At 44.2% G+C, this 23,884-nt stretch overlaps 1 protein-coding gene across 1 annotated transcript in view; it reads left to right on the top strand.

The window, feature by feature from the left end:
• thsd7ba (thrombospondin, type I, domain containing 7Ba) overlaps positions 1 to 22,868 on the top strand; it is a 553,518-nt gene extending 530,650 nt beyond the window's left edge. The window contains exons 25-28 of the mRNA XM_034186086.1: positions 4,432 to 4,527; positions 17,955 to 18,037; positions 22,600 to 22,795; positions 22,849 to 22,868. Coding sequence (XP_034041977.1) covers positions 4,432 to 4,527; positions 17,955 to 18,037; positions 22,600 to 22,795; positions 22,849 to 22,868 — 395 coding nt within the window. The remainder of the gene's footprint in view (positions 1 to 4,431; positions 4,528 to 17,954; positions 18,038 to 22,599; positions 22,796 to 22,848) is intronic.
• Positions 22,869 to 23,884: the final 1,016 nt, after the last annotated feature.

The following is a 23,884-nucleotide window of genomic DNA, read 5'->3' as shown; positions in this document are numbered from 1 at the left end:
TGCTTTTACTGAGGGAAGGAGGTTGTTTGCCAAAATCTTGAAAAACATGATACCATCCATCCTCCCTTCAATACGGTGCAGTCGTCCTGTCCCTGTTGCAGAAGAGCATGCCCAGAGTATGATGTTTCCACCCCCATGCTTCACGGCTGGGATGGTTTTCTTGGGGTTGTTCTCATCCTCTAAACATGGTAAGTGGAGTTGATTCCAAAAGTTCTATTCTGGTCTCATCTGACCACGACCTTCTCCCATGCCTCATCTGGATCATCCAGATGGTCACTTGTGAACTTCAAACAGGCCTGGATATGTGCTGTCTTGAGCAGGGGGACCTTGCTGCCCTGCAGGATTTTAAACCATGACAGCATCATGTGTTACTAATGTAATCTTAGTGACTGTGGTCCCAGCTCTCTTCAGGTCATTGACCAGGTCCTCCTGTGTAGTTCTGAGTTTTCCTCAGAATCATCCTTACCCCACACAGTGATATCTTGCATGGAGTCCCAGACCAAAGGAGATTGACAGTCATCTTGTGTTTCTTCCACTTTCTAATAAATAATCATAACAGTTGTTGTCTTCTACCAAGCTGCTTGCCTGTTGTTCTTTAGTCCATCCCAGCCTTGTGCAGGTCTACAGTTTTGTCCCTGTGTCCTTAGACAGCTTTTTGGTCTTGGCTATTGTGGACAGGTTGGAGTGTGATTGATTGAGTGTGTGAACAGGTGTCTTTTATACAGGTAACAAGATCAAACGGGTGCAATTAATACAGTTAAACAGTGCAGAATAAGAGGGCTTCTTAAAGAAAAATTAACGGGTCTGTGAGAGCCAGAATTCTTGCTGGTTGGTAGGTGTTCAAATACTTATTTGCAGCGGTAACATACAAATAAATTATTTAAAAAAAAAATCAATCATTGTGATTTCCGGATTTTTTTTTTTTTTTTTAGATTATGTCTCTCACAGTGGACATGCACCTAAGATGAAAATTTCAGACCCCTCCATGATTTCTAAGTGGGAGAACTTGCAAAACCGCAGGGTGTTCAAATACTTATTTTCCTCACTGTATATTTACAATGCTCAGTTTTCTTATCAAAACAACAAACAAAATAACAAAACAATATTCTTTTTACAGTGCCATTACTGTCTTCGATTAATCCACATCACTTCATCTTGATAATTATTTAAAATATGTATTTTGTATATTATTTTAAGCTGATGAATATTTTTGCTTTGCTTCAGTTCATCTGTTAGACTATTCCATCATTTTACCCCTGACACAAAAACATGCATACTTTTCAAAGTTGTCCTGAAAAACATTTTTTTTTAATTCAGTTCCCCCAAAATTACTCCAAAACTGTAAAAATAAGGTAAAAGTGTTGCATAGTTCCTATTTTCCTGATTCCTTTTGGATATTTGGGGAGTTAGATGATCCACATGATTTTTTGTTATCGGTTAAGTGGTCCTTGGTCTGAAAAGGTGAGAAACACTGCTCTATAGAGTAAGGCAAGTACTAATGCACCAGCTTGGGTGGAAATAAGATCCAACCCATCAACATGTACACCCTGTCACTCTCCAGATACTCTGCAGGAACAATAAGCTGGCCAAAGGATGTAGTAGATGCCACAAATGCAGAGTCAAATGATTGCATAAGTGTAGAGAGGGTTCCACCTGGAGTCCAGCACCCACATTCTGATGGAGATCAGGGTTGTTGCATTGCTGAAACAATCCCCCATCCCTCACCCATCCACTAGAACAGTGCTGATTCTGGAACTTGCTCCATCTGTTGCTGAACAGCCAGAAATCTTGTGAACAGTCCCACCACATTTCTCTGACAGTGGAAGTCATCAGATTGGTTCTCCAATGTTATCACTTTCACTGAGGTAGAATCATGCACTGCTGATGATGATGCCGCCACAGTTCCCAACATCTGACTTTCTGTTCAGTCAGAATGTTCTAAGTAATGGAACCTTTGCTTCATGAAATAGATTGGAACGGACGCTGTGTCAAAGTCTGCGTGAGAAAGCTGAATAATTTTATCGTTATGTGAGTAATTTCATATTAATTGATTCTATATTATCATTTCCCAACTGCTCCCTTTTGTCAACTAAATAATAAGCCTTCATTTACACATTCAGGCACCAAGTCTCCTACTGCTTGCCAGCTCATTCATTTGCCTAATTAATTAGCTGCTTTTAAAATTTGCTTGTAAAATTGGTGTTTGTCAGGTAACTGGCATTTATTTGAATATAAGACACCTGTGGATCAATTTGCAATTTTAATTAACTTACCACATTTTGTCAAAGATAGTTCCTGTTTTTTGTTTTTCTTTTTGTTACTTGCCTTTTGAGTTCAGCAGAAATTATGGTTTGATATTTAAAAACAGTCTGAGGTATCAGTTTGTTATGCTCTTCCAAAATCAGTCATCAACTCGAACACAGGAAAATGCCTTTCTTTCATGCACATTCATTAAATTAGCAGAGAGGCAAACTCACCATGCTGGCTAAAGTAAAAGAATAGAGGATAAATGATAAACAACTCCAACCAAACCACGGGCGCACATACATGACAGGACCCCACGTGGATGACAGACAGCAGAGACACACACACATTATACTCAGGCATGAACCACGGGGGCACACACACACACAACACACACACACATAAGACTCAGAGACGAACCATGGGTGCACCGATATGACAGGACCCCACACAGATGACAGAGACCAGGGACACTCACACACACACACATAAGACTCAGACACAAACCATGGACACACACACACACACACACACACACACAGAAAACCAAAGGGGATATGGGCACATAAACCGGATATATAGAAAAAGACAGGATTGAACACAAAAAAAAAGGAACAGACAAGGCAGATGGATGCACACACAACACAAGTTTGACTAACTCATTTTGTCTGGCAATACCACGTTTTATCACATCTCAGACAGTGTGCTCTTTTACGAGGTGTATTAGAAAACTAACTGGCAGTTTTATAAAAAAAAAAAAAAAAAACCTATATGGATTTGAATCACGTGCAATTACACCAGACATGCTTGAACTCTCGTGCGCATGCGTGAGTTTTTTCACGCGTTGGTGACGTCATTCGCCTGTGGGCAGGCTTTGAGTGAGCACTGGTCCAGCCCTCTCGGCTGAAATCCTTTGTCTGAGACGCTGCTGGAGATGGCGCGCGTTGCTTTATCAAAATTTTTTCTGGACCTGTGAGGGATATCCGAGTGGACACTATTCGAGAAATTCTGCTGGTTTTCGGTGAAAAGTTTAACGGCTGATGAGAGGTTGTGGAGTTTCTTTCGCTTTAAGGACAGCTCACAAAGCGGATCGGCGCGGTGCGGTTGGAGGTGGCGTCCGTCTGGCTGTTTCAAGCTGAAAACTTCCTAATTTAAGGCTCTGTTCACCCAGGACGTCGTCAGAGAACAGAGAAGTTTCAGAAGAAGTCGGCATGAGGAGTTTATGCGGACATTCCACTGTTAAAGGAGATTTTGTAATGAAAGAACGTGCGGGCAAATTCGCAGAGTCGGTTCCGTGATGACGACGCAAATCCGTCTGCGCCGCGACAGGAAAAACACCTCCGTGTTGAAAACCATTTGTAAAATTCAGGCGGCTTTTGATGGCTTTCAACAAGTGAGTATCTGAGAAATTGTTTAACAGCTGGGCATGTTCCAACTTGTCTGTTAAGGTTTCCAATGGAGATGTTTTTCCTGTCGCGACCCCCCGCGGTCGGGTCCGGCCCGACATGCGAATCTGCCCGCACGTTCTTTCATTACAAAATCTCCTTTAACAGTGGAATGTCCGCATAAACTCTTCTGAAACTTGTCTGTTCTCTGACGACGACCTGGGTGAACAGAGCCTGAAATGTGGAAGTTTTCAGCTTGAAACAGCGAGACGACGACGCCTCGGAGCACAGATCGCCGTCAGGCGCCGTGGGCCGTCCTTAAAGCGACACTAACAGACCAAAATCTCTCATCAGCCGTTAAAATTTTTACTGAAAACCAGCTGAATTTATCGAATGGTGTCCACTCAGTTGTGCCTTACAGTTTTTGAAAAAATTTTGATCAAACAAAGCAGCAGTCTCTGAGCCATTCCTAAACAATGAAAAAATCGACGAGAGGGTGGGCCACTCCTCACTCAAAGACTGCCCACAGGCGAATGATGTAACCGACAGGCGTGAAAAAACTCTTGCATGCCCACGAGGGTTCAAGCATGTCTTATGTAATCACACGTGATTCAAATCCATATGGTTTTTGAAAAAAATAATAAGGTCGGATACTTTCTAACAGACCTCATAGTTTCATTACATTGCGGCATGTCTTATCCTAGGAATGTGAGACAAAATCAGTGTGTGGTTCATGTTCATGGAGCCTGAATCCACCAAACACTGCTCATGACCTGAGTCTGTGTCTCTGCCACTGCTGCAGGAGGGAAATGCCACAGTTACCAATGGAGGACGGGGGCATGGAGCAACAACGAAAGAGCAGTGTGGTGTCAACGCGCAGACGGTGTCAACGTGACAGGTGACCTGCTGCAGTATTTCCTGGACAAATGTTTAATGGAAACAAATGCAGACCCACAACGTAAATACACAAGCAAAAGATGGTATTCAGCTGTCGGGCCAACACAGCGGCTAATACAGTGGCTTAAAGTGGAGGGATAAAATAAGCATAATATACAATACAGCATTCATTAAATTAGCAGAGAGGCAAACTCACCATGCTGGCTTCTCTCCACTATAGTTTAAAAGATCATGTCAGTCACATGAACCACGTCCTTGTGATGTTGAACAGTAAAAGAAAACAAAGGGATGTCGATACCGTTGTTGCTGCGTGCAGGCTTTTGGGGGTCGTTTTCAAGGACATTCCAGTCATTCTTTCCCTAAGAGTTTTACTTCATACCCATGATGCTTCACCACTAACAACGCTAATGTGTTCAAGTTGTGAGAAACCAACTTTAAGACAATTCAGTGATGAAAATTTATCAGAATTCATCAGATTTAGAGGATTAGGTATTTATGCTATATATTGTTCACAGCTGTAAATTGTGTTTGAGAAATTCTGTCCAAATCCCAAACGTTTTTATCTTAAAACTCAAGAACCATAAAACTCTCAAAATCAATTTTTTATACATTAATACTGGGAGGTCAAAGCTCTGCATGCTGAAAAATCATGCATTTCTGACATTTATAAATGACTTTTTTAATCAATTTTGGGTTTCAAGTAGAAAATGTACCAGATGCCCTGAAATACTCACATTGCCCGCTAGATGGTGACAAAAGCTGCTCAAATGTGTGGTAATGTTAACTATTGGTGAAAATAAGATGGGCATGACTGCCAAAAATCAACTTTCAATGGTGTCCATTGCCCTTACAGGCCAGTTACTGTATTTCCCGGAGTAGAAGTTGTGTGTTTTTTAGGGGGGTGGGGGGGGGGGGGTTGTTTTCCCTTTTTTTTAAACTAGTTTGGGAGGTCCTGCAATGAAAAATCACATTCATTATTAATAATAATTATATTAACTATTTATCTTGGATGTTCCCAGGAGTCAAAACACTAAACAAAATAAAGTGTTATAATAATAATAAAAGTATAAATTTGATAGTAAAAGTACACTACAACAATACACAAAGATCCCAAATTGAAGAACTGATAATACAGGGTAATGGGGTGACTTATACTCAGTGTGGCTTATGCTCTAGAATATACAGTTCTTAATTTGACATGGTGTATTTGATTAATGGCAGACCATCAGTTAACATTATTTATAGAGAGTGTGAATCACAGTTATCTGTATCCAAGGATAATGTTATCCAGAGTTAGCATGATCTCATATGATCTCATTGTGAATTTTTCCACTGTGAGATCAGTAAAGTCTTATCTTCAAGTATCAAGTATCAAGTAGACTTTATTAGCCCCCCCCAGGGGCAATTTGTTGTGCAGCCAGCAGTAGAACACATTCGGACATACATAAACATAACATGATCTTAAATATGGCATAAAAACTCACCATGAAAACTCACCACACAGTAAACATAATAACTCAATAGTAAGAAAACCTAGTTAAAAACCACTCATGTGATAGTGTTTAAAAATCTAATAACAGTGGGAATAAAAGAGTTCTTGTACCTATTGGTCTTACATTTCTTAGACATAAATCTATGACCAGATGGAAGCATTGTGAACTCAGGGTACAGTGTTGTGAAAGTGTAGGAACACGGACCCACAACAGGGGGCGCAATGAACGGACAATGGAGAAGGTAAATAACAAGATTTACTTCTGTGAAACAAGCACAATTAATATAACAAACACAATTTGGGGTCGAATCCGCTGGTGTCGTGTGGGCAGGCTCGAAGGTAGGAGACGTCCGTCTCAGTCGAACCGGAACCACCCAGATCTCCTCTGCCACCGAACCCTGGAAATACTGGAACCGCCAAGTCCCGAATTCCCAGGTGGCCACTGCCTCCGCTCGTCGGATCCGGTACTGCTGGCAGGAGAGAGCAACAACACACAGGCGTGGATGACCGCACCCAGTAACGGAGAGGGGAGAAGCCGCCTCCACCTCTTGTCAAAGAACAGCAGGAAGGTGAGTACTTATCCAAACAATGAAGCTATCTGTAGTCACCAGTCCTGAAAAGGTTTACAGGTTTAGCTGGTTATGCGATATATAAATGCAGAGAATACTACCTTAGTCTTAGGCGATATCTCGGCACTGAGGTGGAGACGCCGTCCTCCTGATATACCTCTGTGCTGAGTGGAACAGCTGTGTCTGGTGATGGGTGACAGCTGTCACCCAGGCTACTCCCATGATGCGGCAGCGCCCTCTGGTGCCTGGAGCCCGCACTCCAGGCAGGGCGCCCTCTGGTGGTGGTGGGCCAGCAGTACCTCCTCTTCAGCGGCCCACACAACAGGACCCCCCCCTCAACGGGCGCCTCCTGGCGCACGACCGGGCTTGTCCGGATGGCGACGGTAGAAGTCGGCCAGGAGGGCCGGGTCCAGGATGAAACCCTTCTTCACCCAGGAGCGCTCCTCGGGTCCGTACCCCTCCCAGTCCACCAGATACTGAAAACCCCGGCCCATCCGACGGACATCAAGGAGCCGGCGGACAGTCCAAGCCGGCGCTCCATCAATGATCCGGGCAGGAGGCGGCGCCGGACCCGGGGTGCAGAGGGGTGAGGTGTGAAGGGGCTTAATCCGGGAAACATGAAAAACTGGATGTATCCGCAGTGAGGCCGGAAGCTGGAGCCTCACTGCGGCGGGGTTGACGACCTTGAGGATCTTATACGGTCCGATGTACCGTTCCTGGAGTTTTGGTGAGTCGACCTGTAGAGGAATGTCCTTGGTGGACAACCAGACCTCCTGCCCAGGATGATACTTGGGGGCCGGGGCTCGCCGCCGGTCTGCATGTTTCTTCGCCCTCGTCCGGGCCTGCAACAAGGCAGAGCGGGCGGCACGCCACACCCGATGGCACTTCCGTAGGTGGGCCTGGACCGAGGGCACACCGACCTCTCCCTCAACCACCGGAAACAAGGGGGGCTGATACCCCAAGCACACCTCAAACGGGGAGAGGCCGGTGGCTGATGACACTTGGCTGTTGTGGGCGTACTCGATCCAGGCCAGGTGGGTACTCCAGGCCGTCGGGTGCGCGGCTGTCACACAGCGAAGTGTCTGCTCCAGTTCTTGATTCGCCCGCTCTGCCTGCCCGTTGGTCTGGGGGTGGTACCCAGACGAGAGGCTGACCGTGGCCCCCAGTTCCCGGCAGAAGCTCCTCCAGACGTGTGAGGTGAACTGGGGACCGCGATCGGAGACAATGTCTGATGGTATGCCATGCAGACGGACGACGTGGTGGACCAGGAGGTCCGCTGTCTCCTGGGCCGTAGGGAGCTTCGGGAGGGCCACGAAGTGGGCCGCCTTGGAGAAACGGTCCACTATCGTGAAGATGACGGTGTTTCCCTGGGACGGCGGGAGACCCGTGACGAAGTCCAGGCCGATGTGGGACCAGGGGCGATGAGGCACGGGCAGTGGCTGTAGCTGCCCTGAGGTCTTCCTGTGGTCGGCCTTGCCCCTGGCGCAGGTGGTACAGGCCTGGACGTAGTCCCGGATGTCGGCCTCCAGGGATGCCCACCAGAAGCGTTGCCGGACGACTGCCACGGTCCTTCGCACCCCTGGGTGACAGGAGAGCTTAGAACCGTGACAGAAGTCCAGGACTGCAGCCCTAGCCTCTGGTGGGACGTATAGTCTGTTTTTTGGTCCGTTTCCGGGGTCCGGGACACGGGTCAGGGCCTCCCGGACGGTCTTCTCCACGTCCCAGGTGAGGGCGGCCACGATAGCGGACTCCGGGATGATGGGATCCGGGGGATCCGACGGTTCCGTTTTGACCTCATCTTCGTGCACCCGGGACAATGCATCCGATCTCTGATTCTTGGTCCCGGGACGGTAGGTAATCCGGAAGTCAAAACGGCCAAAGAACAGTGACCACCGGGCTTGCCTGGGGTTCAGCCGCTTGGCGGTCCTGATATACTCCAGGTTCCGATGGTCAGTGAAAACCGTGAATGGCACGGCTGTTCCCTCCAACAGATGTCTCCACTCTTCGAGGGCCTCTTTCACAGCAAGGAGTTCCCGATTGCCGACGTCATAGTTCCGTTCAGCGGGGGTCAACCTGCGAGAAAAATAGGCACACGGGTGAAGGACCTTATCGGTCTTCCCGCTCTGGGAGAGCACCGCTCCTATCCCTGAGTCCAAGGCATCCACTTCAACCACTAACTGGCGGCTAGGATCGGGCTGCACCAGAACTGGTGCAGATGAGAAGCGCCGTTTCAACTCCTTGAACGCGGCCTCGCACCGATCCGACCAGGTGAAGGGAACTTTTGGAGAGGTCAGGGCTGTCAGGGGGCTAACTACCTGACTATAGCCCTTGATGAACCTCCTGTAGAAATTAGCAAAACCGAGGAACTGTTGCAGCTTCCTACGGCTTGTAGGTTGGGGCCAATCTCTCACCGCCGCAACCTTGGCCGGATCCGGGGCGACGGAGTTAGAGGCGATTATAAACCCCAGGAAGGACAAAGAAGTGCGGTGGAACTCACACTTCTCGCCCTTCACAAACAGGCGGTTCTCCAACAACCGCTGCAGAACCTGACGGACATGCCGGACATGAGTCTCAGGATCCGGGGAAAAGATGAGTATATCGTCCAGATACACGAAGACGAACCGGTGCAGGAAGTCCCGCAGGACATCGTTTACCAACGCTTGGAAGGTCGCGGGAGCGTTAGTGAGACCGAACGGCATGACCAGGTACTCAAAATGACCCAACGGGGTGTTAAATGCCGTCTTCCATTCGTCTCCCTTCCGGATCCGAACCAAATGATACGCATTCCTAAGATCAAGTTTGGTGAAGATATTGGCTCCATGCAAGGGGGTGAACACTGAATCCAACAGGGGCAACGGGTATCGATTGCGAACCGTGATTTCGTTCAACCCCCTATAGTCAATGCATGGACGAAGCCCGCCATCCTTTTTACCCACAAAAAAGAAACCAGCACCCATTGGAGAGGTGGAATTCCGGATCAACCCGGCAGCTAATGAGTCCCGGATGTAGGTCTCCATTGATTCACGCTCCGGCCGTGAGAGGTTGTACAGCCTACTGGACGGAAACTCACTGCCTGGAACCAAATCAATGGCACAATCGTACGGGCGGTGGGGAGGAAGCGTGAGAGCCAGATCCTTGCTGAACACGTCAGCGAGGTCATGGTACTCCGCTGGCACCGCCTTCAGATTGGGCGGGACTCGGACCTCCTCCTTAGCTTGGGAGCCGGGAGGAACCGAGGAACCTAGACACTCCCGATGGCAGGTTTCGCTCCACTGAACCACTACCCCGGACGGCCAATCGATCCGGGGATTGTGCTTTAGCATCCATGGAAACCCCAAAACCACACGGGAGGTGGCCTGAGTCACGAAGAACTCGATCACCTCCCGGTGGTTACCTGACACCACCAGAGTTACCGGAGGTGTCTTATGTGTGATTGGTGGGAGTAGGGAGCCATCTAGCGCCCGAACCTGCACAGGCGAGGTAAGAGCCACCAGAGGGAGCCCTATCTCCCTGGCCCATCTACTGTCAAGCAGATTCCCCTCAGAGCCCGTGTCCACCAGTGCTGGGGCCTTCACGGTTGAATCCTCATAAAGGATCGTGACTGGGAGTCGTGTAGCAATGTGGGTGTGTCCCACGTGAATGTTTTGGCCCACCCCTGGCCCAGTCTCTAGGGGCGGGCGTTGGAGTTTAACCGCTCGGGGCAGTCGTTTGCGAGATGCTCACTCGAGCCACAAACATAACAAGCTCCGTGGGCCCGCCTCCTTTGTGCTCCAGGTGCCCTAAATGTTGCCCTGCTCGTGTCCATAGCTTCGTCAGCAGGGGGAGCCATAGGCGCACGGAGCGCAGAGACAGAGGAGCGTGGGGAGGGCGGAGCTCGATCGGACCCGGAAGGGAGAGGGACGACGCGTGCCTGGCCACGCCCTTCGCCTCGTTCCCGACGGCGTTCTTCTAACCGGTTGTCGAGTCGTATGACTAGATCGATGAGCCCATCTAAATCCCGCGGTTCGTCCTTAGCCACCAGGTGCTCTTTTAGGACCAGAGACAGTCCGTTTACAAAGGCAGCGCGGAGGGCAGTGCTATTCCAGCCGGATCTCGCCGCCGCGATGCAGAAGGCGACTGCATAGGCAGCTGCGCTTCGACGCCCCTGTCGTATGGACAGTAGTGCGGTTGAAGCGGACTCTCCTCTGTTGGGATGATCGAACACCGTTCTGAGCTCCCGTACAAACCCATCGTATGTATGAAGGAGCCGTGAGTTCTGCTCCCAGAGCGCTGTAGCCCAAGCGCGTGCCTCCCCGCGAAGCAGATTTATCACATAAGCTACTTTGCTAGCATCAGTCGCGTACATCACGGGACGCTGAGCGAAGACGAGCGAACACTGCATAAGAAAGTCCGCGCACGTCTCCACACAGCCTCCGTACGGTTCTGGAGGGCTTATGTATGCTTCAGGGGACGGAGGGAGGGACCGTTGAACGACCAGTGGAACGTCACTTTCGCGCGCAGGGTCCTCGGGAGGGAGAGCCGCAGCGGCGCCCGAAGGGCGTGCCTCCACTTGTGCGGCGAGAGCCTCCACCCTGCGGTTTAGGAGAACGTGCTGCTCGGTCATTAAATCGATCCGAGAGGTGAAAGCGGTGAGGATCCGCTGCAACTCACCGATTACCCCTCCCGAAGCCTCCGCCGCGCCTTGGTCTTCCATTGGCCGTTCAACAGCCGGTTGACGCCCCTCGGGATCCATGACGCTGGCCGAGATATCCTGTTGTGAAAGTGTAGGAACACGGACCCACAACAGGGGGCGCAATGAACGGACAATGGAGAAGGTAAATAACAAGATTTACTTCTGTGAAACAAGCACAATTAATATAACAAACACAATTTGGGGTCGAATCCGCTGGTGTCGTGTGGGCAGGCTCGAAGGTAGGAGACGTCCGTCTCAGTCGAACCGGAACCACCCAGATCTCCTCTGCCACCGAACCCTGGAAATACTGGAACCGCCAAGTCCCGAATTCCCAGGTGGCCACTGCCTCCGCTCGTCGGATCCGGTACTGCTGGCAGGAGAGAGCAACAACACACAGGCGTGGATGACCGCACCCAGTAACGGAGAGGGGAGAAGCCGCCTCCACCTCTTGTCAAAGAACAGCAGGAAGGTGAGTACTTATCCAAACAATGAAGCTATCTGTAGTCACCAGTCCTGAAAAGGTTTAACAGGTTTAGCTGGTTATGCGATATATAAATGCAGAGAATACTACCTTAGTCTTAGGCGATATCTCGGCACTGAGGTGGAGACGCCGTCCTCCTGATATACCTCTGTGCTGAGTGGAACAGCTGTGTCTGGTGATGGGTGACAGCTGTCACCCAGGCTACTCCCATGATGCGGCATCGCCCTCTGGTGCCTGGAGCCCACACTCCAGGCAGGGCGCCCTCTGGTGCTGGTGGGCCAGCAGTACCTCCTCTTCAGCGGCCCACACAACATACAGGGGGTGACTGGAATCGTCCAAGATCAACCTCGCCTTCTTAATTAATCTGTTTTTATATATAGATGGCAGGATGGCAGCAATCTTGTTGCACTCATTTATAATACGATCCAGATGGTTTTTGTTTTTCAAATTTAAAAACCCATACCAGCAGATAAAAGAAAAAGTAAGAACAAATTCAATAAAACAGGAATAATACATCTTCATAAAAGTACTGTCCACATTAAAATGCCTGAGTTTACGGTAAAAATGCATGCACATGCATGGTGAGCTTTCTTACATACCTGGTCAATCTGGTGCTCAAAGGTTAATCCACTGTTTATACAGGTTCCAAGGTACTTATAGTTCTGCACAACTTCCACAGCCAGTCCATTAATAACTACAGGAGAAATGTCATCCTGCTTTTTCCTAAAATCAGTTAACATCTCTTTAGTTTTGTTCATGTTGATATCTAAAAAGGACGATTTACATCAGCTGATAAAATCTGACACCACAGGGCCATGGTCATCTGAATTTAAAAGTGACACAATGATAGAATCATCAGAAAATTTAACAGTAAGTCATCCTTGATGTTGACTTTGACACATGTTAGTATATAGAACAAATAAAAGAGGTGAAAGGACACAACCCTGTGGTGAACCAGTGGAAGAAATCAGAGCATCAGATAAAACGTCACTGACTCTAACCCGCTGAGCTCTGTTAGTTAAAAAAATCTATAAACCAGCATAAAATTCATGGGTCAATGTTGTGCTCATTTTCATTATCATTATCTTATCTTATGTTATCTTATTATAATACTAACCCTGGTTTGTTTTCATTAAGCTACCTTGCCAGCAATCAAAAGTAGTAGTTGATCTCTGTGGAGAACCCCTTTCCAAAACTTATGGTGCATAATATTTATACCTACAACCCCTGGCAAAAATTATGGAATCACCGGCCTCGGAGGATGTTCATTCTGTTGTTTAATTTTGTAGAAAAAAAGCAGATCACAGACATGACACAAAACTAAAGTCATTTCAAATGGCAACTTTCTGGCTTTAAGAAACGCTATAAGAAATCAAGAAAAAAAGATTGTGGCAGTCAGTAGCGGTTACTTTTTTAGACCAAGCAGAGGAAAAAAATATGGACTCACTCAATTCTGAGGAATAAATTATGGAATCACCCTGTAAATTTCCATCCCCAAAACTAACACCTGCATCATATCAGATCTGCTCATTGACATTAACCCTATGTCATGAAATTGACCCTATGTGTCTTTTTGCAAGGAATGTTTTCACAGTTTTTGCTCTATGGCAAGATGCATTATCTTCTTGAAAAATGATTTCATCATCCTTAAACATCAGAAAAGTGTCCAAAATATCAACATAAACTTGTGCATTTATTGATGATGTAATGACAGCCATCTCCCCAGTGCCTTTACCTGACATGCAGCCCCATATCATCAATGACTGTGGAAATTTACATGTTCTCTTCAGGCAGTCATCTTTATAAATCCCATTGGAACGGCACCAAACAAAAGTCCCAGCATCATCACCTTGCCCAATGCAGATTCAAGATTCATCACTGAATATGACTTTCATCCAGTCATCCACAGTTCACGACTGCTTTTCTTTAGCCCATTGTAACCTTGTTTTTTTCTGTTTAGGTGTTAATGATGGCTTTCGTTTAGCTTTTCTGTATGTAAATCCCATTTCCTTTAGGCGGTTTCTTACAGTTCGGTCACAGACGTTGACTCCAGTTTCCTCCCATTCGTTCCTCATTTGTTTTGTTGTGCATTTTCGATTTTTGAGACATATTGCTTTAAGTTTTCTGTCTTGACGCTTTGATGTCTTCCTTGGTCTACCAGTATGTTTGCCTTTAACAACCTTCCCATGTTGTTTGTATTTGGTCCAGAGTTTAGACACAGCTGACTGTGAACAACCAACATCTTTTGCAACATTGCGTGATGATTACCCTCTTTTAAGAGTTTGATAATCCTCTCCTTTGTTTCAACTGACATCTCTCGTGTTGGAGCCATGATTCATGTCAGTCCACTTGGTGCAACAGCTCTCCAAGGTGTGATCACTCCTTTTTAGATGCAGACTAACAAGCAGATGTGATTTGATGCAGGTGTTAGTTTTGGGGATGAAAATTTACAGGGTGATTCCATAATTTATTCCTCAGAATTGAGTGAGTCCATATTTTTTTCCTCTGCTTGGTCTAAAAAAGTAACCGTTACTGACTGCAACAATCTTTTTTTCTTGATTTCTTATAGTGTTTCTTAAAGCCAGAAAGTTGCCATTTGAAATGACTTTAGTTTTGTGTCATGTCTGTGATCTGCTTTTTTTCTACAAAATTAAACAACTGAATGAACATCCTCTGAGGCCGGTGATTCCATAATTTTTGCCAGGGGTTGTATACTCAATTTCCCAAAACCTAGAGGTCTCTGGTACCATTGCAAGGCTTGTGTTTTTCAATTACAGTTCAGCTTTTAATGCTATTCTCCCATCCAGACTGTACAACAAGCTCCTTCATATAGGAGTTGAACAATCCATGTGTTGTGGGACCTTAAGGTGCAAGTGGTTATGTTCAACAATAGATTATCGAGACCTTTAACTGTCTGCACCGGGGCACTGCAAGGGTATGTTTTTTATCCTCTCCTGTTTCCACTGTACCCAAAGTTCTCACTTTGAGTCAGTCAGTCTGTTTCTATTCACTGATGATGCAACAGTTGTGAGTTCAGTCTTCAGTAGGAGCCAGGAAGTACACTTACACTTGTTCATCAATGGCACTCAAGTGCAAGGTGGACAGCTCCAAGATTTCAGGAGTGATGATCACTTTCAGCTGGAAATGGGGTCATAATTACTATTCTGAAGAAGCCTCATTAGAAACTTTTATTTTTAAGACTGCATAAAAATAGGGTAAGTCTAGAAAAGGCTTAGTGCACTTTTTCAAGCAGCAGTAGAGAGCATCCTTACCTCTGAAATAAGTGCCTGGTTTGGGAATGTTTCTTTAAGGTGTTGCGTATGGCTTCTAAAATGAAAAGAAAGGCCTTCAGATTTTAAGAGACCATGCCCACCCAGGCAGCTGCTGATTTAAACATCTTCCATCTCACAAGAGACTTTCAAGGATTAAGACAAGAACAGCTAGATTCCAAAACAGCACATAACCCGAAGATGTCTGCCTCTGACCCCAATTATGACCCTAATATAATCAGAAAATTCAGAGAATCTAGAGAACTTTCTACAAGGCCAAAAACCAACATTGAATGTCTGTGACCTTTGATCCCTCAGGCGGCACTGCATTAAAAACCGACATCATTGTGTAAAGGATTTTACTGCGTGGGCTCAGGAACACTTCAGAAAACCATTGTCAGTTAACACACAGTTCGTCGCTACATCTATGCACAGTGAAAGCCATACATAAACAACATCCAGAAACGCCGCCGCCTTCTCTGGGCCCGAGCTAATTTGAAATGGACAGACGCAAAGTGGAAAAGTGTGCTGTGGTCTGATGAGTCCACGTTTCAAATTGTTTTTGGAAATCTTGGATGTCGTGTCCTCTGGACAAAAGACCATCCGGATTGTTGCTTGCGAAAAGTTCAAAAGCCAGCATCTGTGATGGTATGGGGGTGTGTTAGTGCCCATGGCATGCGCAACTTGCACATCTGTGATGGCACCATCAATGCTGAAAGGTACATCCAGGTTTTGGAGCAACACTGTTGAACAACTGAAGTCGTACATCAAGCAAGAATGGGAAAGAATTCCACCTACAAAGCTTCAACAATTAGTGTCCTCAGTTCCCAAACGCTTATTGAGTGTTGTTAGAAGGAAAGGTGATGTAACACAGTGGTAAACATACCACTGTCCCAGCTTTTTTGAAACGTGTTGCAGACATCCATTTCAAAATGAGCAAATATTTGCACAACAACAATAAAGTTTATCAGTTTGAACATTAATCTTGTCTTTGTGGTGTATTCAATTGAATATAAGTTGAAGAGGATTTGCAAATCAGGGTATTTTGTTTTTATTTACATTTTTACACAACGTCCCAACTTCACTGGAATTGGGGTTGTACAACCAATGCACAGTCTTTGTGAAACAATGATGTCATAGCACCATCTCTCCAACCTCAGCCTTAACCCTGCACATAAGATGTCTTGTAACAACAACTGCAGAGTACAGACTTGTGTTTGTGCTACAGAAGATACTGAGCTTACTGGGATGACTACAACAAAATCTCCTGCTCCTCTTCTACAACAACCACTTTTTGAAGCTGTAAACCATTGTAGGCTTTCTTCTCTGTTCTTCTTACAGAGTTGGTTGTTATTCTTAAAAAAAAAAAAAATTCAGGGTGTTATTTTTAGTAATTCACCCGTCTCATGAAAGAGCGCTGATTTACCCACATGTGGCAGTCTGCAGGATTATCTGGAAGTCTCTTGAATTCCAAGGATTTTATGGGCAGAGGTGCTGGCCAAGTGATGCGCTTTCCACTGCGGAAGTTCTGGGTTCAAGCCCCACCCCTGCCCATTTTCCATGTAACGTGACGTTGTACCACGAAGGGCATCCAGTGTAAAACTTGTGCCAAATCACCTGCTGTGGTGATCCTGAGGGAGCTTTTAGAAGCATTTTGTGTATCGGGCGTGGCATGTTCGCATGAGCCTTTAGTTTAAAAAAAAGATACAATAGTTTTAAGGCAAGTTTACTAAAATATTTGTGCATGAGTGGTAGTACAGTTAAAACTTCACAGCAAAATCACCAGTGTTAATTATCATTTGTTAAAGGGGAACTTCAATGTTTATCAAAATGGACTGTGGTTTTCAAGTGTAATAATAGTAATAATAATAAATAGATACAATTTTTCATCCAAAGAGCCATTTTTTTAGTGTACTTTCATGCCTTCACTGTGCCTTGAGTACAGAATTTTGTTCCTTCTGTGTATTACATGCTGGAATGACACTAAATGAACCTTGACCTTGATAAAACAGCAATAAATCCAAAAGCCGAGAGTGATCTTGGTAAAATACGACTTAAAACCTGATAAATAACTGCGCTCACATAGCTCCATCCTAAAATATGAACTTACTGGATTGCTGAAATTGGAAACTGTCAGCGTTGCCATGACAGTAGCTGAATCATCCATCATATATCCTCTGCAGGTGCCATCACTTAGGAAGATCCAGCTTTCAGAGTTCGTTTACAAAGAAATCTGTTGTGCCTGTTGTTTGGAAGGATAATTGAAATATGTGAGGCTGCAGCTTCTGAAGTAGATGTGTTGTTTGTTGCTAATCTGTCAACTCACAAAGGTGTTATGTATACGTTACATTGAGACTTGATAGGAACCGTTGTGCCACCCACACACACACACCGCTGCCTGCATACACATGGGCAGAGCAGCACACACATAAAGAAAAGAATAATTGTGGTATTGCATTCTTGTTAAATTTAATACCTTATTTGATCTGCTTGTTGTGTGCAGCCTCCATTGATTTCTGCTCTCCCTCTTAACATAAGCAATCCATAAACCAGACTGAGCTGGGAGGCTTTTAATCCATATAAACATAATCATCCGTTTGTGTTTGCGGGATGGAAAGCAGGCATAGAGAAATGGCACAGAGGTGATACTGCAGGGGAAAGGAAAGCTTTACTTGTGCTTTTAAATAGTGGCTGAATGTGATCTTATCATCAAAAAGGAGTGTTTCTGGCAAATAAGGAATAACCTCCCTGTGCAGAGAAGGCAGGAGCCCACGGCATTACTCTTTGATATTTTGGCATGCAATTTTCCATGTTGAAATTAAAATGCTCACAGATTGATCAGGGACCCCGATAGGCGACTAAGCTCATTAATCAGATGTGACATTACATTAATTTAATGATCAATGTGTAAAGGAGCAGAAATAAGAACCGGTGTCTTTCTGCAGGGGGGTGTTTCCCACAGAACAGGCCAACCACGGTCAGACACTGCCATCCATCGTGCACCAAACCCTTCTCACACTGCACACCGGTAAGATCGCTGCACCTTACGAGTGATGACACAGAGGTGTGCCTTCTTTATTCACAATGCAAACACTGCTGCTGCCATGATGGAAGTCAAAATGAATGCTGATGAATGTGTAAAGAATAAGCCATTAAAAGTTCATCTCATAAATTATCTTGAATGCAGTTTGAGTGTCTGCAAGACACACAGGTCTCTAAGCTTGACCTTTACTGCCCCGCACAGGACACATCATGTAATTGCACATTAAGATGTATGTGATGAATTTCTGGACCTTTCTGGACATCAGTTGTATTTTGAAACATCATTTCAATACAAAAGTATCTTTAAAGTCAAACTGAAAAAGAATTAAAATTTGTTGCTGGTAAATGCCTTATTCACAGCTGACACTTTGATGTAATACAGAAATAAAACTGCAGAATTAATTGTTAATTATTAAAAAAATCATTACATGCCTGTCACATTTAAGGCATTTAAAATGTTATACTACATTTTTCTCTGTTTTTAAAAAGTGTCGCATGCAAAATCTGTCTTTAATCTACATTTTACATTCACGTTTTTCTATTTCATGTTAAATATTTCCAAATTATTTCATTGACCATGTATATGCTCTCCTGGTATAAGGAAAATATTTGCTTGTATACACTGCATCCAGAAAGTATTCACAGCACTTTTACTTTTATGTTACACCCTTATTCCAAAATGAATGAAATTCATTTTTGTTCCTCAAAAGACTACACACAATACCACATACTGACAATGTGAAAGGTTCTTTTGAGATTTTTGCACATTTATTTTTATTATTAAATTTTATTATTAAAAGAAATCACATGTACATAAGTGTTCACAGCCTTTGCCATGAAGCTCAAAACTGAGCACAAGTGCCTCCTGTTTCCTCTGATCATCCTTGAGATGGTCTGCAGCTTAATTGGAGTCCAGCTAAGCTAAAGTCAGTTGATTGGACATGATTTGGAAAGACACACACCTGTCTACATATAAGGTCCCACAGTTGACAGTGCATGTCAGAGCACAAACCAAGCATGAAGTCAAAGAAACTGTCAGTAGATAGGATTGTCTGGAGGCACAAATCTGTGGAAGGGAACAGAAACATTTCTGCTGCTTTGAAGGTCCCACTGAGCACAGTGATCTCCATCATCTGTAAATGGAAGAAGTTCAGATCCACCAGGACTCTTCCTAGAGCTGGCTGCCCGTCTAAACTGAGTGATTGGAGGAGAAGGGCCTTAGTCAGGTAGGTGACCAAGAGCCCAATGGTCACTCTGTCAGAGCTCCAGCATTCCTCTGTGATGAGAGGACAACCTTCCAGACGGACAGCCATCTCTGCAGCAATAAACCAATCAGGCCTGTAAAGTAGAGTGGCCAGACGGAAGCCACTCCTTAGTAAAAGGCACATGGCAGCCTGCCTGGAGTTTGTCAAAAGGCAACAAAGTATTGAGCAAATACTTATGTACATGTGATATTAGCTTTTTTATTTTTAATAAATTTACAAAAATTTAAAAAATAACTTTTTTCAGGTTGTCATTATGGGGCGATGTGAGTCGTAGTTTGAGGGAAAAAATGAATTTACTTCATTTTGGAATAAGGCTGGGCAGCACAGTGGCTTAGTGCTTAGCACCGTTGCCTCACAGCAAGAAGGTCATGGGATTGATACCCACCTGTGACCTTTCTGTGTGGAGTTTGCATGTTCTCCCCATGTTTGTGTGGGTTCCCTCCGGGTGCTCCGGCTTCCTCCCACATCCAAAGATATGCAGGTTAGGTGCATTGGAAACTTTAAATTGTCCATAGGTGTGTGTGTGTGAATGTGTTTGTTTGTCTATATGTGGCCCTGCAACAGACTGGCGTCCTGTCTGGGGTGTGCCCTGCCTCATGCCCTATGGCTACTGGGATTGGCTCCAAGATGGAGTCCTAGCATTGCTCCACAGTAGCCATGGGAATACAGTTTATTTATTATTGTTTATTTGTTTGTGTTGTTTTTTTTTTTTCGTTTAGTGGCGTCATGAGCCCAGACATCAACTAAGGGTGTCCTATCTTAAAATGCATTCAACTGACTCAATTAATTGGTAGCTGATTATTTGATCTGCCCCTTGGCTCTGAGAGATATACCCATTGATGTTGTCTACCCTCTGTGTGCCACGGATTATTTCCTATTGGATGTTGTTTCTTAAAGAGCTAAAAATGGCTTATTTTTAGAATGTGTCATGTCACTGTCTGTTGGTTAGTTTGTGGTATAAACTTTAATATCTCTTTATAAGACACCTGGGACCTCATTAATAAACTGTGTGGAATCATCACTAAAACTGTGTACACCCACAAAAAGTGCATTCTTTCATCCTGAAAGTGTGCATTTGTGCCTGCTGTCTGCTCCCATCTTTAGCCATGAATGGATATTGACTCTCCCTTCTACATTTGCATATGAAACCTCTCTGTGTCTGGCAGTGTAAAGCCTAGACCTGTTTCCTCACACAGTTCACCAGTAATTACTAAAGCCCTGCTCCCTCCGAATAATGAACAATGAATAATGAGCCACGTAGCATGTTTTTTTTTTTTTGGTACAAGTCCAGTTATTCAACAAAGTGTGAGAATTGTGGCTCTCAGAGGCTCTTAGAGGCAGAATATTTGGTTAACGAGGTTTACCTCTGAGCGTGGCGCTAATTTCAAGAAGTTCAAAATTTAGCGACAACAGCTTGGGGCAGCTTGTTTGTCGTGAGGATGAGGCTGTTAAAAGCCCATAACACTATGTAACACAATTTTTGTTCCTGGCTTCTCAGTGTTATATTTCAACTGTCTATGGAAAAATGACTACATTCAGTACAAACTTTGATTTTAGTTTTTTAACATTCTAGAAAGTTCTAAAAGTTTCTTGAAATTTCTAGATAATTCTGGAAACTTCAAGAAAATTCTGGACCGTTCTAGCAGATAAATAATATTCTAGAAGACTACTCAGTAGTAGTGAAGGCAAATCAAGAATATTCTTGAAAACAGACAAATTTCAAAATATCATTGTCCTGATCACAGAAGCAAAGTTTCTGTGGAATAACAGCTATTTTCTATTTATTTAAGGCATAACAGGTTAGGAAAACATACACAGTAAAATCACCAGTGTTAAATGAACACTGACAGTGAACATATGGTCCCACTCTGGCCAGAGTAGGACCATATGTACACTGGCAGTGTTCATTTAACACTGTCAGTGTTAGTTTTACACTGGTGATTTTGCTGTGTACTGTGTACCCAGGAACAAAACAAAAATAAAAATTTGTTACATAGTATCAGAGCACCTGGCAGCTATGAGGACAGGACAGGCTATTTTGGCTTCGCCCTCTCGTACACTTCGTCGTGACGATCCCACCTGCTTTGTGCGCTGGACACTGTATATAAAATAATTCTTTCCTAGTGGATTAATCATTTTCTGTCAGAGTTTGGCTGTTGAAAACACCTCTAATCATTTCCGGAATCAAAGAGGACCATTTCATCTGGAGCTTTTTATCCTCTCTGTCTCTCTCCTGCGTTGCATAAAGTGGAGAACGTATTTGGAACAGTCTAAAAGGTAATTATTGGTAATGTTTATATTGTAATGGCTTGGTAAAACAGTTGCATGTTCATTCCTTCTTATGAGCCGCTGTAAAAGTATGTTTATGATAGACTTAACATCTTGATCAGATGAGCAGTGCTGTGAGCGCTGGCAAAATCAATCGCACTCACTCGCAATGCTTCTTAATTTTTGCACCATGTTCATATACGTGGCTCGTGATTCAAATAATCACTGGAATTTCTAACAAATCCGTGCGTGGCTCATTATTCATGTCTTTATTATTCGGTGGGACCAAAGCTTAATGCAGCACAGAAGAAGTGCAATTTGACCAAATGTTAAATGGAGACAGTTATCTGGGAAATGGAGGAAAACAAATATAAAAAAAACATGTTTCATTTGGGGGTCTTGGTTCTGAAATCACAAGCAAAGTAAAGCCACTGAATGAGAAAAGTAATGGAGGCAATGTGTAGCTGCAACCCACAATCAACAAAACAAATAAATATATCAATGAGCAGTAAAAGCTGTTAATGTTTGTACATACTGAATTATTGACAATGCAGTTTGTGTAAAGTTGTGGTAAAGTGGGTGTGTGTTCATGAGAAGTAATAATATTGTAATGCTTATAAACACAAGGTGAGTAATAATGGCTTCTTTTCTGTACGTTAAATTCTCTTATTTTCTTTTCCACTCACCATATCAGGGTGTGTATTCTCACCACACATTCATTCTTTATAAATTCAAGTCTACTGTATGCGTGGGATGAGGCATGCAGGGGTTTTTGTGTGTACGCACTGGTTATAAATGAGGCCCTGGTGATTATATTACCGTTCTGAAAAGTTGTATAATCTGACCTTGTTAATCCAGTGTTTGAGTGTGATATGTGCTCAGCAGAGTGAGAATCTGGGACATTTCACGTAATCGATCCACTGATCTACACAGTACAGATACTACACTGTAGTAGCAGAGTTGTGTTTTTTGCATTGACTGTGCAGTAAATAATGATGTGTCCTCCTCCGCGCAGAGCGGAGTATGTGGCTGTGAGAAGGGTTACACTGAAGTGATGACCACAGACGGCTTCCTGGACTACTGCACCAGAACCCCAGGAGTGGACAACAGCAAGAAAGCTGATGTGAAGACCAACTCTGGGAGATTAAAACCTGGGCCGTCTCAGGCGCAGGACCTCTTCAGTGAGTGGACCTTACGGCCTGTTGGACCAGGTACTGGAGCCCTGTGTCTCAGATCACGCCTGGCTTTGAGTCTGCCATTGCAGCTCGATGTTCACCCAAATGAGGGTAGAATTCATTGTTTGTTTCGACTCAGCTCATCCTTTTATGCAGTAAAAATTATTACTGCTGAATTACAGAGTGAGAAGGACTCATAGAGCGCACGTCTGTGTCAAGGACAAGCAGTCCTGAAACATCACGATTATATAAATGCATGTTTGCAAACCTGTTTTTATGACCCTTTTCACAATTTAAAGTTCACTTCAACAAACAAGGATCCTTGTTGACAATACCGCTGCACCTTTTAAATAAAAATAAAGGTATTTGACATTTCATTTCTTCATCAACAGGAAATAGATCATTGAATGTATGAGTAAACATTCCTATTCCAACAACAAACAAATGTTTCATGAAATAAATTATTACAGTGCTGTGAAAAGACTTTGTGCCCCCTTAAGTTTGTATCTGTTCATAATCCATTATATTAAACGTTCTAAAATTATGCCCTTTAAACCTACAGTGATAACTAATTTCTACAACATGAGGAAAATTTATTAAATATGTCAAAGCCAACAAGTAAGGAGTTGGACAGTAACAGTTTATTTTTGCATTTTGCCTCTGTACTTCATCATAATGGAGCTGAAATGAAACAAGCAAGATGGGCTTACAGTGCATAATTATAATAATAATAATAATATAATAATTTATTAATTTATATAGTGCCAAATCACGAGTAATCGCCTCAAGGCACTTCACAAACATTTAAAAGCAGAATAAAATGAAATAAGATTAAAACACAATAAAAAAAAATTACCATAAAAGGTAAAAGAAGTAAAATAAATAAATGAATAAAAAAAGACACACAATCATATAAAATACTAATGATAAAACAGGGAGAACAGATGTGTCTTCAACCTGGCTTTAAAAGTCTCCACAGAGTCCAACTGTCGTATTAGCGGAGGCAGATCATTACACAGAGCTGGGGCACGGTTATAAAAAGCTTTGTAACCCGCTGACCTTTTCTTCACCCTCGGGACACACAATAGTCCTGCACCCTGTGAACGCAGAGCCCTTGCCGGCACA

Source organism: Thalassophryne amazonica, chromosome 14 (genome assembly GCF_902500255.1).
Source record: "Thalassophryne amazonica chromosome 14, fThaAma1.1, whole genome shotgun sequence".
Lineage (NCBI taxonomy): Eukaryota > Metazoa > Chordata > Actinopteri > Batrachoidiformes > Batrachoididae > Thalassophryne > Thalassophryne amazonica.
Note: the sequence above shows the minus strand (reverse complement) of the source record. Positions and strands in the feature narration are given on the sequence as shown.